Source organism: Trichechus manatus, unplaced genomic scaffold (genome assembly GCF_000243295.1).
Source record: "Trichechus manatus latirostris isolate Lorelei unplaced genomic scaffold, TriManLat1.0 scaffold00046, whole genome shotgun sequence".
Classification (NCBI taxonomy): domain Eukaryota; kingdom Metazoa; phylum Chordata; class Mammalia; order Sirenia; family Trichechidae; genus Trichechus; species Trichechus manatus.
Genome location: NW_004443982.1, coordinates 8,526,976 through 8,541,179, shown reverse-complemented (window position 1 = coordinate 8,541,179; position 14,204 = coordinate 8,526,976). Strand labels below are relative to the sequence as shown.

The window sequence follows — 14,204 nt, the reverse complement described above, 5'->3', positions numbered from 1 at the left end:
TCTATGGTACCTCCACCTAGCCTTCTCTCCCTCTCTTCTTCACTCAAACTCAGGCTTACAGCATGGTCACAGCCTGAAGACTCTCCCAGCTTTCTTCAGCTCCCTCCTTATTTCCTTTCACACAAACAATTCCCCTGATAAAATCCTTGCACAGTTCATCCTGCCTTGACACCTGTTCTCGGAGGATCTGAACTAACACATCACTCCCAACCCACCCTCCTCCTCTTCTGGTGGAAAACATAGGTTTTCATCTGTTATGAGGTGGGAAACTGAGGCTCCAAGGTCAAGTGAGTGTCCGCACTCGGGTCTTCTGATGCCCACTCCTGTGCTCAGCCATGATGTGCCAGCCAGTGGTGGCGTTCAAGTGGTATCACAGAACACCCCTCTGGTAGTTCAAGTGTTGTCTAATCCCTGGGAAATGAATGTGCATTTAAACTGAACTTCTTCTTTCAACCTTGGAGCAACCTGACTAGGGGAGTGGAAGGTCAAGACTGTTGCCCCCCAAGCCAGCTAGTTCCAGCCCCTCAGAACTTATCATTATACTTGCAGTCTGGGTAGCGGTAAGCAAATCTGGGGTTGCAGGTCCTCAGGGGCCTCAAGATGTCCTTCAGCCGGCTGGCAGCCCCCAGGACTTCAGGGTCTGGGCGGGTGCCCTCCCCACACTGAGTGAGTGCGACATCTATCTCCTCCTGCACTGGGAAAGGGAACTTCCCCTGGAGAAGTCGGGGCAGCAACTGCTGACACACCAGCACCAGGCTCTGCTTCTCTGGGATGGCGTCACAGGAGGGCAGCTCGGCCTGGCAGCCAGAAACCAGGCAGCTAAAGATGTCTTTATTTTCTTCTGCCCTGGTGGCTACCTGGCTGCCTGGAAGAGAAATGGAAAATATTACATGCTCCACCAGCTGTTCTCCTTGGGGAGAGTGCCACTAATCAGAATCGATGGGCGAAGCAGTTTTCATTTCCTAGCATTTCTCTGTTATCAGTGCATTGAGGGCTCAGGGTCACAATGGCCCCTGATGAGATCAACATGGGAATTTGCTCTGCTACAATAAAAACCCATTGCCGTCCAGTCGATTCTGACTCATAGCGATGCTATATGAGTTTGCTACAATATTCATGGAAAATCCACTTCTCCCTATCAGAAGTTGGGCCTGTAATTTGTAGGAATCACATTCATACTGTTATTATCCCATAATTACTGAATTAGGGAACTCAGGAAAGTATTAAGACTGGTATTATTTGCCCTTTTTAAATATAAAATCAGGAGAAAATACAGGTAACCCAGAACATGCATCCAGTGCTTGTACTGGAGTGATGTTCAGTACTGATGTACTGAATATTCTGGAATCAGCCTGATTTCTCCTAATTTTATTTTCTTGATAAAGGTAAATCGAGAAATGAGTGTGGTTTAATTTGTCTATCTTTGTAGACCTAATCATATAAATACAATAAAAAATCAGAAAAGAAAATCCTTTGTCAAATTTTGGGCTCAGAAAATTTGGTCACCATTAGAGATAGGGATGTTCAAAGGGTTCTAGAATCCTGGATGAGCCCTTGCACATAGTGAGAAATATGATTCACTCATGCACCTCCTTTGGTGCCATGCCTTTTAATTAGAAAACTTCATATAAAGCAAATGTGCCAAAATGGATTGTAAAATGTACCAACGAATCAGCCAGATATTTAAATTTTAGATAAAGACTAAAAACATTTGATAAGAAAGGCTCTGAGGGAGAGATGGATCTGTGAGTTGTGTGAGTGTGGTGGGGGGGGGTGGAGGGGGCAAAGGCAGGTCCCTGGGCCACCTCACAGACCGAATTGGACAACAGCACTGCCCTCGGAGGGCACAGTTGGGGTTGTGCAGGATGTGAAATACCTCCCATGGGCAGAGCCAAGTCCAGGTCCCCTTTGGAGGTGGAGCAGAGACTCAAATGGGGGAGAGGAACATTTTACATGGCAGCTAACATCCCCGAACTTGAGTTGCTCTCTCTGTGTCACACAGAGACTGGAAAGGCCCAATGGTGTATTCCCTGGCCACCCATCCCTAGCTTCTGTCACCCTGAATTACCCTCTGACAGCCACTCAGCCAGGCCCATGTTGGTTACCTTCCTGCTTGTCAATGACTCCTAGTGTGCTGGCATTTCGGATGAACAGATGCCCATTGCTGAAAATGCCAAACATGCCTGCATCAACGTGGGTGAAGTAGAAGAAATAGTTCAAATCGTTGTTCCTCAGTGACTCCAGGACACCAAGGAGCTGGTAGGCGAGGTCGGCTGCCTGGTCTGGGGGCGCACCATAGAATTCCTGCAGTGGTCTGGTGCTGATGCTGACAAGGAATCTGCCACAGGAGCCCAGATACCTGGGCAGTGGCCATCCCTCAGCCCCAGGGAAGATCTGCCAAGCCAGAAGGAGGAGGCAGGAGAGGGTTAGGGATAAGACACTCAGGTAGAAATCTCAGTCTCTGCCTGTCACCATGAGCACACAGACAGATCAGCCTTACCCAGGCATCCTCCGTCTCCAAACCCGTCAGCAAAATGTTGCTCAACCCTTTCTATACCTCTTTGAAACTGGCAATACCCCCGCCCCTCCCTCCGGACACATTTTTTTGTTCAATTATTGATCAGAAGATTTGGAAAAAGAGGTGCTAGTTTCCACGCTGTGGATTGTATTTGAACAGAGTTTCTCCAAGTATGGAGTCCCTGGGTGTCACAAATGGTTAAATACTTGACTGCAAACCAAAAGGTTGATGGTTCAAACCCACCCAGAGGCACCTTGAAAGGAAAACCTGGCAATACGCTTCCGAAATGTCACAGCCATTGAAAACCCTATGGAGCAGTTTTACTCTTACACACATGGGGTTGCAATGAGTCAAAGTTGACTTAACAGCAACTGGTTTTGTTTTGGTCTCCAAGTGTGGTATGAGCCTCCTAATGGACTTGCCGTGGTTTTAGATGGCATACAGGATTCAAGGGAATATCTTTTATTTTAAGAGTTGTGTAGTTGACAAAATATGACTGGTATTTGAGATTTGACAGATATTGCTTAGGAAGAGACTATGGGGAAAAAAGAGGGTCAACTTAAGGCTTATTTAAAGAAAAATATTACAAAATAACAGTATAGGTGGTTTCAGGATAGGGCAAAAATCATGAAGCTGGCCCTTGGATGACTCACATTCAGGAAACAACTGCACTGGCCTGAAATCTTTCCTCCTGGCCCTGGGCAAATCGGCCTGGCTTGGGTAAACAGATACTCACAGATGCTCTCCTGCTGGGAGACAGCCTAACACTGGTCTATGAGGCACACAGCCCCAGGCCTGTCTCTTCTGTCTCCTTGTAGGAGCTCCAAGCATGTGGATTTGTGAGGTGAAAAGCAGGGACAGAATCCTGCTTGGTCTTTTCTTGACTATTTATTGAAGCAACTATATCTAGAATGGCATTTCTTTAAACTATGAGGGAAATGAAGGAGCCCTGGTGGTGCAGTGGTTAAGTGCTTGGCTGCTAACCGAAAGGTCAGTGGTTCGAACTCACCAGCTGCTCCATGGGAGAAAGAGGTGGCAATGAGGGAAATGACAGAAACTACAAATACTTAGCACTTTTTTTCTTGCTTTTCCTTCGTCAAAAAAACGAAGTCATCCCCCTCTCTGATGAGTTTTTGTTATCTTCTGCCATGTTTGTGAAGAACCCACGTCCAAGTGCTGTTGTTATTTCCCATGCCCAGAGGGGGTCTTGGGCCTCCTGGTGATGCCCACATGTGTGTCCACGGAGCCATCCCCAGGTGGGTGGCAGTTCCACGCCAGGCTGAGTGGAGGGTCCCAGCCCCATGGTCCCCAGCCCAGGCCTCTTAGGAGCCAGGGCTGTGAGTAGCCAGTGTCTGCTGCTGCTGCCAAGGTTAGAAGGATTGATTTAGAAAATAATATTGGAATCATTATTCCCTGTCCTTGAGCATAGAGAATGTGACCCAGCTGGAGCTGAACTCACAAGGACTCACAAAGACACATCAACAGGGCCCTAAGGTATAAAGACAATAGCTAAGATAATCTTGGAAAATATCTTTTAGGGAACCTTTCACATAAACCATTCAAACAGAACACTAAAGACTTTCCACTCTTATATTTTTCTATTAACATTTAGTGAATAGAAAATTTGTTGGACCAGTGAAGACCCTCCTGATTATCATTACTGAAACTAGTACCAATGATTGTTAAGCAAGATGATTCAAAATGTAAGATCACAGTTTCTAGCCAATTTGTGAAAAGGTGAAGCTTTCAATGGTTTTGCCCATTTTGTAATGTTAATATATAGTGATAACTCTGTAACATTCCTTGGACCCAGGCAAACATGGCTGTGGCAGCATGCTTGTCCATTTTCCCATTCTTGCTTATTCTGTAATATTCCTTGGACTTGGGCAGACATGGCTGTGCAAGCATGGTTGTCCGATTTCCTACTTTTTGAATACATGCCAAATAAAACTTTCTTTTTGCTTTACTAAACTTTGTGATGTCTTTACCCTACAACAGGATGGGAGAAAAGACCTCTGAGACAACAAGCAATTCCATCTCCTCCTCTAGTGTCTAAAATGCCAATTTTCATAGATATGCTTTTGTGAACAGAGTCAGACAGCTCTGGGTTTGGGTTTCATCTTTGACTTTGGCTAAGTATTTAACATATCTGAGTTCCAGTTTCCTCATCTGGAAATGGAGACAATAATAATATTCCTGTGGGGTTGTCATAAACATTAAATGAGACAATGATGTAAAACCCCAACATAATGCCTGGCACATAGCAGGTGCTCAATAAATGAGAGCTGTTATTATATATTCAGTTGTCATCTATTTGGCCTATATTTTATTAACTGTTTTTACTGTGGCTTCCTCTTTCTCCTCTCTTCCTCTCCATCCTCCTCTTCTCTTCCTCTTCTTCCCCTTCCTCCTCTTTCTCCTCCTTTCCCTTTCCTCCTCCTCTCTCTAACTCCCCTCCTCTTCCTGTTGCTCCTTCCCACTTCCCATTATGTGGTCCCTGTGTCATGACCCTTGGGGTTTGGGGAAAGTTGGTGTGATTGGACTCCACATGAACTGTCTGTCTCTACTACTGGACTGGAAGCTGCAAGAAGGCAGAGGCCCATGCCTGTCTTGTATCCTCAGGCCCTATATGCATCTTCATTTAGTTAACTATTCCCCATATTGATAGACATTTAGGTTACTTCCATTTTCCTCTTTTTCCAAGCATAGCTGCAGGGTACACTTCTGCATGGGTTTCTTTGGCTTTCTTTCTCCATCTCCGGAGCTTGCTCAAATCTTGCTGCTCTTTGAGGCACAGGTCAAAGTTGCCCTTCAGGGCTGCCTCAGACAGTGAAGGTAGCTACTGTCCCCCCACTTCACCTACCTGCTCCCCCCCACCTGCCTTGAGCTCCCCTACAGCGCTTCCATACTGGAGAAGCCAAGGAATGCCACAAAGGTTCTAAATGGATTGGTGGCCCCAAGATGTGCAGTAGAGGGGAGAGAGCGCAACCCTGGGCCCGCCTGAAAGTCTGAGGAGGCTGCTCCCTGAATTTTTGCTTCTGCCCTCCCGAGTCCACAGCAAAGTTGACCTCCTCTCTTGAGGGGCTTTCCCAGGTTTGCGGCGGAGGGGGGGTCGCTGCGTACCTGTAGAAGGATGGGGTGCGCGTTGACAGCCAGCGTGTACAGCAACCGCAGTTTGTCGCGGTCGGTGAAGTGGTCCATGAAGATGCTGCCGGCGTCGGCCACCTCAGCATACCGCCGGACCACGCGGTCCAGGAGTCGCTGCGAAGGGCAGCGCAGAAGGGGGCTGGGCAGGCCCTGCGGGGTGTGGGAGAGACCCCCAGGAAGGGGGAAAGGGTGTTGAGCGCTGGTAGGGGCTCGCAAGAGGGGGGATGAGCTGGTGCTGCCGGTTGCGGGGAAAGAGCGAGCAGATTACTACTAGAGGGCGGGGCAGGAGGGGGAAAAGGCCCCCGGGGCAGGGGAAAGGGTGCAGAACCCTTTTGGGGGAGAGGGCGTTACTGAAGGCAGAGGGTAGGGGGGGATCACCGTGGGGCACAAGGGGTGGGGCAGCGAAGGGCAAAAGGGAGAGAAATCAATGCGGGGCAGGAGGAGGTGGGCCTCCTATCCTGGCAGTGGGCCCTCCCCACCCCACCCCTCACCCAGCAATCCAGCCTTAGAGCGCCAGCCTGCGTCTCCTTCCACCATCACACTTCCACTCTGCCCATGGTCTCAGGCTGAATTAATCAGAGCGCCCTCCTGTGATCAGCTCTTTCGATTCCTTCTACCACTTCACTGCCAAGTTGTTGTTGGCTGTCGTGGATTTGGACTCATAGCTACCCCATGTGACAGAGTAGAACTGCCCCATAGGGTTTTCTAGGCTGTAATCTTTACAAGAACTGATTGTCAGGTCTTTCTCCCATGGAGCCGCTGGGTGGATGCAACTGCCAACCTATTGGTTAGCAGCTAAGCACTTAACTGTTTCTCCTTTTTCACTGCTATAGTATCTCCATTATGATGCTACACAAGAGCATGTTTATATGTGCCAATTTGTTTTTGTCGTGGGGAAGAAAATTTAGAGATTTGAACCTAGCCTTATTTTCCATAACCTTCCAGCCCTCCTCTATACCTTTCTCCACACACTGAACAAAAAAGATAAGCAGCATGTTAACAAAAGAAAAGAAATGTAGTTATGGACAGGGCCCCCGTGCCAGTCAGACAGAATTTAACCTGGCTTCCACGCTTACCAGCTGTGTGACCTTGGACAAGCTACTTAGTCTCTCTGTACCTTGGGTTCCAGTCTAAAGTGAGGGTGACAATCGTTACACCCTATGGAGTCAAGAGGATCAAATAAGTTAAGAGATATAAAATACCCAGAACAGTGTCTGGCAGGTAGTAAGTACTCAGTAAATGTTAGCCGTTGTTATTAAATTAATTAAAGAAAAAAGAAAAAACTCTCAGCAGAGAGAGCAGTGGTAATAGCCAAGGAGCACTGGCTTTGTGAGCGAGAACAGGATTTTCAAGTTCTGAGAAGCTGGCTTTGAAAATCACCAATCAAGCCTGAAAGATCCAGGACATAAAACTGTGTCCGCAGACTGTGAGTTTGCAGGATGCCTGCCTAGTGGAGGCCTGGCTAAGGGCAGTCTCTAGAGACAGCTAAGGGAAGTCTCTAGAGCCCTGGGCACCTCAGCACAGGGTGGCGACAGCAGCCTGGAGCCCTGGGTCCACAGGAGGGTGGGAGGGCCTATGGGAGCCTTGATGTTGGAGCTTGGAGGCTGGAGAGGGCGTGACCAGCCATCCCAGTTTGCCCCGGACTGAAGGGTTTCCTGGGAAACAGAGCTTTCAGTGCTAAAACTAGAAAAATGAGATGGTTGATCACACTACAACCAGGCCACTGCTGGACATGGCTGTGGTAAGAATATGCTCCTGCCCCCAGATGAGGACCAGAACAGACTAGCAGAGGCTAATGTGCATGCTTGTCAAACTACCATGGCATGGGCAATCAGTGAGCCCCTGGACACCCCAGGGAAGGGAGGAAGAGGCTGGTCAGGATTCTGAAGTGACTGGGCAAGATGAGATGTGACCAGGTTGCCTGACAGTGCTCAGATAACTATTTCCACCCCTGAGAGGAGTGGGGCACAGCTCAGTTCAGGCAGAGAAAATTAAAGCAGCTCTCAGTCTACGAGTTTCCAATTCATGCATGCGCTATCCTGTGGAAGCATTTACAGATGGGAGGAGAGGGGACTAACCTATCGCATGCCAGGCAGTGGGCTGGGTATTTCCTGTACAGTCCCCTATTTAATACTCCCAGGTACACCACTCCCCTTTCGTCTGTCAGTTTGTTGCCCTGTGGGGGCTTGCGTGTTGCTGTGATGCTGGAAGCTATGTCACCAGTATTCAAATACCAGTAGGGTCATCCATGGTGGACAAGTTTGAGCTGAGCTTTCAGACTAAGACAGACTAGAAAGAAGGACCTGGTGGTCTACTTCTGAAAATAATTAGTCAGTGAAAACTTTATTAATAGCAGCAGAACATTGCCTGATATAGTCCCGGAAGATGAGGCCCTCAGGTTGGAAGGCACTCAAAAGACGACTAGGGAAGAGCTGCCTCCTCAAAGTGGAGTCAACCTTAATGATGTGGATGGAGTCAAGCTGTTGGGACCTTCATCTGCTGATGTGGCACGATTCAAAATGAGAAGAAACAGCTGCAAACATACATTAATAATTGGAACGTGGAATATATGAAGTATGAATCTAGGAAAATTGGAAATAGTCAAAAATGAAATGGAATGCATAAATATCAATATCCTAGGCATTAGTGAGCTGAAATGGACTGGTATTGGTCATTTTGAATCGGACAATTATATGGTCTATTATGCTGGGAATGACAACTTGAAGAGGAATGGCGTTGCATTCATTGTCAAAAAGAAAATTTCAAGATCTGTCCTGAAGTACAACGCTGTCCATGATAGGATAATATCCATACGCTTACAAGGAAGACCACTTAATATGACTATTATTCAAATTTATACACCAAACACTAAGGCCAAAGATGAAGAAATTGAAGATTTTTACCAACTTCTGCAGTCTGAAATTGATCAAACATGGAATCAAGCTGCATTGAAACTTACCAGTGATTGGAATGCAAAAGTTGGAAACAAAGAAGAAGGTTCAGTAGTTAGAAAATACGGCCTTGGTGATAGAAACGATGCTGGAGATTGCATGATAGAATTTTGCAAGACCAATGACTTCTACATTGCAAACACCTTTTTTCAACAACATAAACTGCGGCAACTCTACACGTGGACCTTGCCAGATGGAATACACAGGAATCAAATCGATTACATCTGTGGAAAAAGACAATGGAAAAGCTCAATATCATCAGTCAGAACAAGGTCAGGGGCTGACTGCAGAACAGACCATCAATTGCCCTATGCAAGTTCAAGCTGAAGCCGAAGAAAATTAGAACAAGACCATGAGAGCCAAAGTATGACCTTGAGTATATCCCACCTAAATTTAGAGACCATCTCAAGAATAGATTTGACACGTTGAACACTGATGACTGAAGACAAGATGAGTTGTGGAATGACATCAAGGACATCATACATGAAGAAAACAAGAGGTCATTAAAAAGACAGGAAAGAAAAAAGACCAAAATGGATGTCAGAAGAGACTCTGAAACTTGCTCTTGAACGTCGAGTAGCTAAAGCAAATGGAAGAAATGAAGTAAACGAGCTGAACAGAAGATTTCAAAGAGTGGCTAGAGAAGACAAAGTAAAGTGTTATAATGACATATGCAAAGAGCTGAAGGTAGAAAACCAAAAGGGAAGAACACGCTTAGCATTCCTCAAGCTGAAAGAACTGAAGAAGAAATTCAAGCCTCGAGTTGCAATACTGAAGGATTCTATGGGGAAAATATTAAACGATGCAGGAAGCATCAAAAGAAGATGGAAGGAATACACAGAGTCACTATACCAAAAAGAATCGGTCAACGTTCAACCATTTCAGGAGGTAGCATGTGAGCAGGAACCGATGGTACCGAAGAAAAAGGTCCAAGCTGCACTGAAGGCACTGGCGAAAAAACAAGACTCCAGGAATTGACGGAATACCACTTGAGATGTTTCAACAAGCGGATGCAGCTCTGGAAGTGCTCACTTGTCTATGCCAGGAATTTGGAAGACAGCAACCTGGCCAACCTACTGGAAGAGATTCATATTTATGCCTATTTCAAAGAAAGGTGATCCAACCGAATTTGGAAATTATCGAACAGTATCATTAATATCACAAGCAAGTAAAATTTTGGTGAAGATCATTCAAAAGCAGCTGCAGCAGTACATCAACAGGGAGCTGCCAGAAATTCAAGCCAGATTCAGAAGAGGATGTGGAACGAGGGATATCATAGCTGATGTCCTAGGTGGATCCTGGCTGAAAGCAGAGAATAGCAGAAAGATGTTTACCTGTGTTTTATTGACTATGCAAAGGCATTCGACTGTGTGGATCATAACAAATTATGAGTAACATTGTGAAGAATGAGAATTTCAGAAGACTTAATTGTGCTCAGGAGGAACCTGTACATAGATCAAGAGGCAGTCGTTCAAACAGAACAAGGGGATACTGCATGGTTTAAAGTCAGGAAAGGTGTGTGTCAGGGCTGTCTCCTTTCACCATTCTTATTCAGTCTGTATGCTGAGCAAATAATCCGAGAAGCTGAATTATATGAAGAAGAACGGGGCATCAGGATTGAAGGAAGACTCATTAACAACCTGTGATATGCAGATGACACAACCTTGCTTTCTGAAAGTGAAGAGGACTTGAAGCACTTAATGATGAAGATCAAAGACCACAGCCTTCAGTATGGATAACACCTCAGCATAAAGAAGACAAAAATCTTCACAACTGGACCAATAAGCAAGATCATGATAAACGGAGAAAAGATTGAAGTTGTCAAGGATTTCATTTTACTTGGATCCACAATCAACACCCATGAAAGCAGCAGTCAAGAAATCAAACAATGCATTGTATTGGACAAATCTGCTGCAAAAGACCTCTTTAAAGTGTTAAAAAGCAGAGCTATCCCCTTGAAGACTAAGGCGTGCCTGACCCAACCCATGATATTTTCATCGCCTCATATGTATGCGAAAGCTGGACAATGAATAAGGAAGACTGAAGAATTGATGCTTTTGAATTGTGGTGTTTGTGAAGAATATTGAATATACTGTGGACTGCCAAAAGAATGAACAAATCTGTCTTGGAAGAAGTACAACCAGAATGCTCCTTAGAAGCAAAGATGATGAGACTACGTCTCACATACTTTGGACACTTTATCAGGGGGGATCAGTCCCTGGAAAAGGACATCATGCTTAGTAAAGTAGAGAGTCAGCGAGATGATTGACTCAAGGAGATGGATTGACACAGTGGCTGCAACAATGGGCTCAAGCATAGAAATGATTGTGAGGATGGTGCTGGACCATTCTGTTGTACATAGGGTGGCTGTGAGTTGGAACCGACTAGAGGATACCTAACAACAACAACAAGGTACCCCAGGGGGTAGGTGCTATTATAAGCCTCTTTTTGCAAATAAGGAATTGGAAGTTTGCAGAGTGTAGGTAAGGGTTGGAGGGGTTGGATCCAGGATTTGAACCCAGTGGGTTAGACTCCAGTATCCACACCCTTTTCACTGTAATAGGTCTTGTCCCACCCCCATCCCCATAAGCTACCCAGGTGGAGACCATAGAAGATGATTTTAGAGGCTATGGGAACATCTCTTTGCTTCTGAGTGTCTTGTCCCACAGCCTGAAACTCTCCCATTACAGATGATCATTAGAGGGGGAGGAGTAAGTAATTCTTTCATCTCCAAGAGCCAACTCTTAAATGAGAATACCTCTGGGAGAGGTAGGATGCTGATTGGCCATAACAAGAATAGCAATAATAATAGATAATGATTAGTGACAGCTTGCTATACAACAGGAACTGTTCAAAGTCCCTCACAGGTACAGTGTCTTCTTTCATTTACTCCTCACAAGAACCTAATGAGGTAGATACTATTATTACTCCCATTTTACAGATGGCAATACTGATATTTAGAGAGCTTAAATGAGTTGCTCAAGGTCACACATACCTAGTATTTATACCAAGACAGTACAGTGAGTAAGTGATAAGTGTAGCCAGGTAGAACCTGCATCCTTTGTCTTTACTGGGAATGAGATGGCCACACCGTGTAATACTGTAGTTAGCTGAGATCAGGTGATTCATTCATTCATTCATTCACCTCATCAATGTCTGTGGAGCATCTGCCAAGCATTAGGCTGTATTCTAGGCACTGGGGATAGAAAGGGGAACAAAATAGGCCCTACTCTCCCGGGGATCCTGTCCAGTGCGGGAGACCATTCCATCAAGTGTCCAGCAGTCACAATGTGGTGTGGGAAGTGCTATGACTGGAGTGAGGACAGGGAACTATTGGAGCCCATGGGAGCAGAGCCACATTATAACTTTCGTAGGCCCTAGGTACTTTTGCCTTCATGGGCTTCTTCCTCCATTAAAAAGAAATTAAAAATTATATTTTACAACTGCATTGTAATAAACACAAATATATTAATATTATGTTTTAAAACACTTTCTTGGACCTGAAAGTTCTTTTTTTCTTCTGATTTTCAAAGAAATTAAAACATTTTTGTGGGCTCCTAAAAGGCTTCTTGGGAGACAATGAAGTCTAAGCTGAGACCTGAAGCATGCGTAGAGTGAACTTGCAAAGTGGGTGGAAGAGTATTGTATGCAGAGGGAACAATACATGCAAAAACCTCAAGATGAGAGAGAATATGCTGTAAGCTACAAGTAGGTCAGTACTTCTTGAAGCTAGGTGTCGCTAGTAAGAGTGGACAGAGAAGAAGTTCAAATAGGAAGAACACTGAAATCATTCTAAGGAGTTTTGATTTTATCTAGATGGGATGGGGAACCATTAAGGGCTTTAAGCAGGGATGCGACATGCTTAAATATACATTTTAGGAAACTAATTCTGGGTGTAATGTAGAGAATAGATTCAGAGAAATGTGGCCAAGACTATTCTTAAGTTTTGGTCTGCTCTGAGGAAAATCACCTTCTCTTGTGCTACTAAAGGATAAACTTCCTTATCTATAGCTTCTAGAGAAAAACATGAATGACACCTGGATCTTAGCCAGGCATATGGCTGCCCAGAGTAAAGATTCCATTCTTAGCTTCCTTTGCAGCCGGGTGTGGTAATGTGACAGGGTACTGAGCTATAAGAAATTTCTGAGAAAGGTCTTTAAACAGGACTGGTGTAGCTTTCTTCACCCCTTTTTCCTTCCTGGCTGGAAAGTGGAAGTAATGACTGGTGCTTGGACAGCTGTCTTGGACCATGGCATGCTAAGAGTTGTGGAGCAGTAAAATAAAAGTAGCCTGGATCTCTGACAATCACAGAGCCACTATCCCAGCCCTGGACTACTTATTTTTTATTGTTGTAGTTTAAGTGAAAGTTTACAATTATAAGTTAGTCTCTCATACAAAAATTTATACACACATTGTTATGTAACCCTAATTGCTCTCCCTATACTGTGACAGCACACTCCTCCTTTCCACCCTTGATTTCCCGTGTCCATTCAGCCAGCTTCTGACCCTCTCTGCCTTCTCATCTCACCTCTGAACAGAAGCTGCCCATTTAGTCTCATGTATCTACTTGAGCTAAGAAGCACACTCTTCATGAGTGTCATTTTATGTCCCATAGTCCAGTCTTTGTCTGAAGAGTTGGCCTCAGGAATAGTTTCATTTCTGGATTGACAGAGACTCCAGGGGCCATGCTTTCTGGGGTTCCTCCAGTCTCAGTCAGACCATTAAGTTCTGTCTTATTACTCAGAATTTGAGTTCTGCACCCCACCTTTCTTCTGCTCCATCAGGGACTCTGTGTTGTGTTCCCTGTCAGGGTGGTCATTGGTGGTAGCCAGGTACCATCTAGTTCTTCTGGTCTCAGGATGATGCAGTCTCTGGTTTATATGGCCCTTTCTGTCTCTTGGGCTAATACTTTCCTTGTATCTTCGGTGTTCTTCATTCTCTTTTGGGTTGGGACAAACTGATGCATCTTAGATGGCCACTCACTAGCTTTTAAGACCCCAGACGCCACTCACCAAAGTAGGATGCAGAATATTTTCTTAATAAAGTTTGTTATGCCAATTGACCTAGATGTCCCCTGAAAGCATGGTCCCTAGACCCCCGCCCCTGCTACTCTGTCCCTCGAAGTGTTCGACTGTATTCAGGAAACTTCTTAGCTTTGATTTAGTTCAGTTCTACTGACTTCCCCTGTAGTGTGTGCTGTCCTTCCCTTCACCTAAGATAATTCTTGTCTACTATCTACTTAGTGAATAACACTCACTCCCCCTCTCCACCCTCGTAACCATCAAAGAATGTTGTCTTCTGTGTTTAAACTTTTTCTTGAGTTCTTATAATAGTGGTCTTATACATATTTGTCATTCTGTGACTGACTAAATTCACATAACATAATGTCCTCCAGATTCCTCCATGTTATAAGATGTTTCACGGATTCATCGTTGTTCTTTATCATTGCATAGTATTCCATTGTGTGGATATACCATAATTTGTTTATCCATTTGTCTGTTGATGGGCACCTAGGTTGTTTCTATCTTTTTGCTATTGTGAGCAGTGCTGCAATGAACATGGGTGTGCATATATCTATTCGTGTGACA

General features: G+C 45.1%; 1 protein-coding gene across 1 annotated transcript in view; it reads right to left on the bottom strand.

Moving 5' to 3' along the window:
* Positions 1-524: 524 nt before the first annotated feature.
* DIPK2B (divergent protein kinase domain 2B) overlaps positions 525-14,204 on the bottom strand; it is a 73,698-nt gene continuing 60,018 nt past the window's right edge. The window contains exons 3-5 of the mRNA XM_004376909.1: positions 5,642-5,815; positions 2,106-2,394; positions 525-865 (exon numbers count right to left, since the gene is read on the bottom strand). Coding sequence (XP_004376966.1) covers positions 525-865; positions 2,106-2,394; positions 5,642-5,815 — 804 coding nt within the window. The remainder of the gene's footprint in view (positions 866-2,105; positions 2,395-5,641; positions 5,816-14,204) is intronic.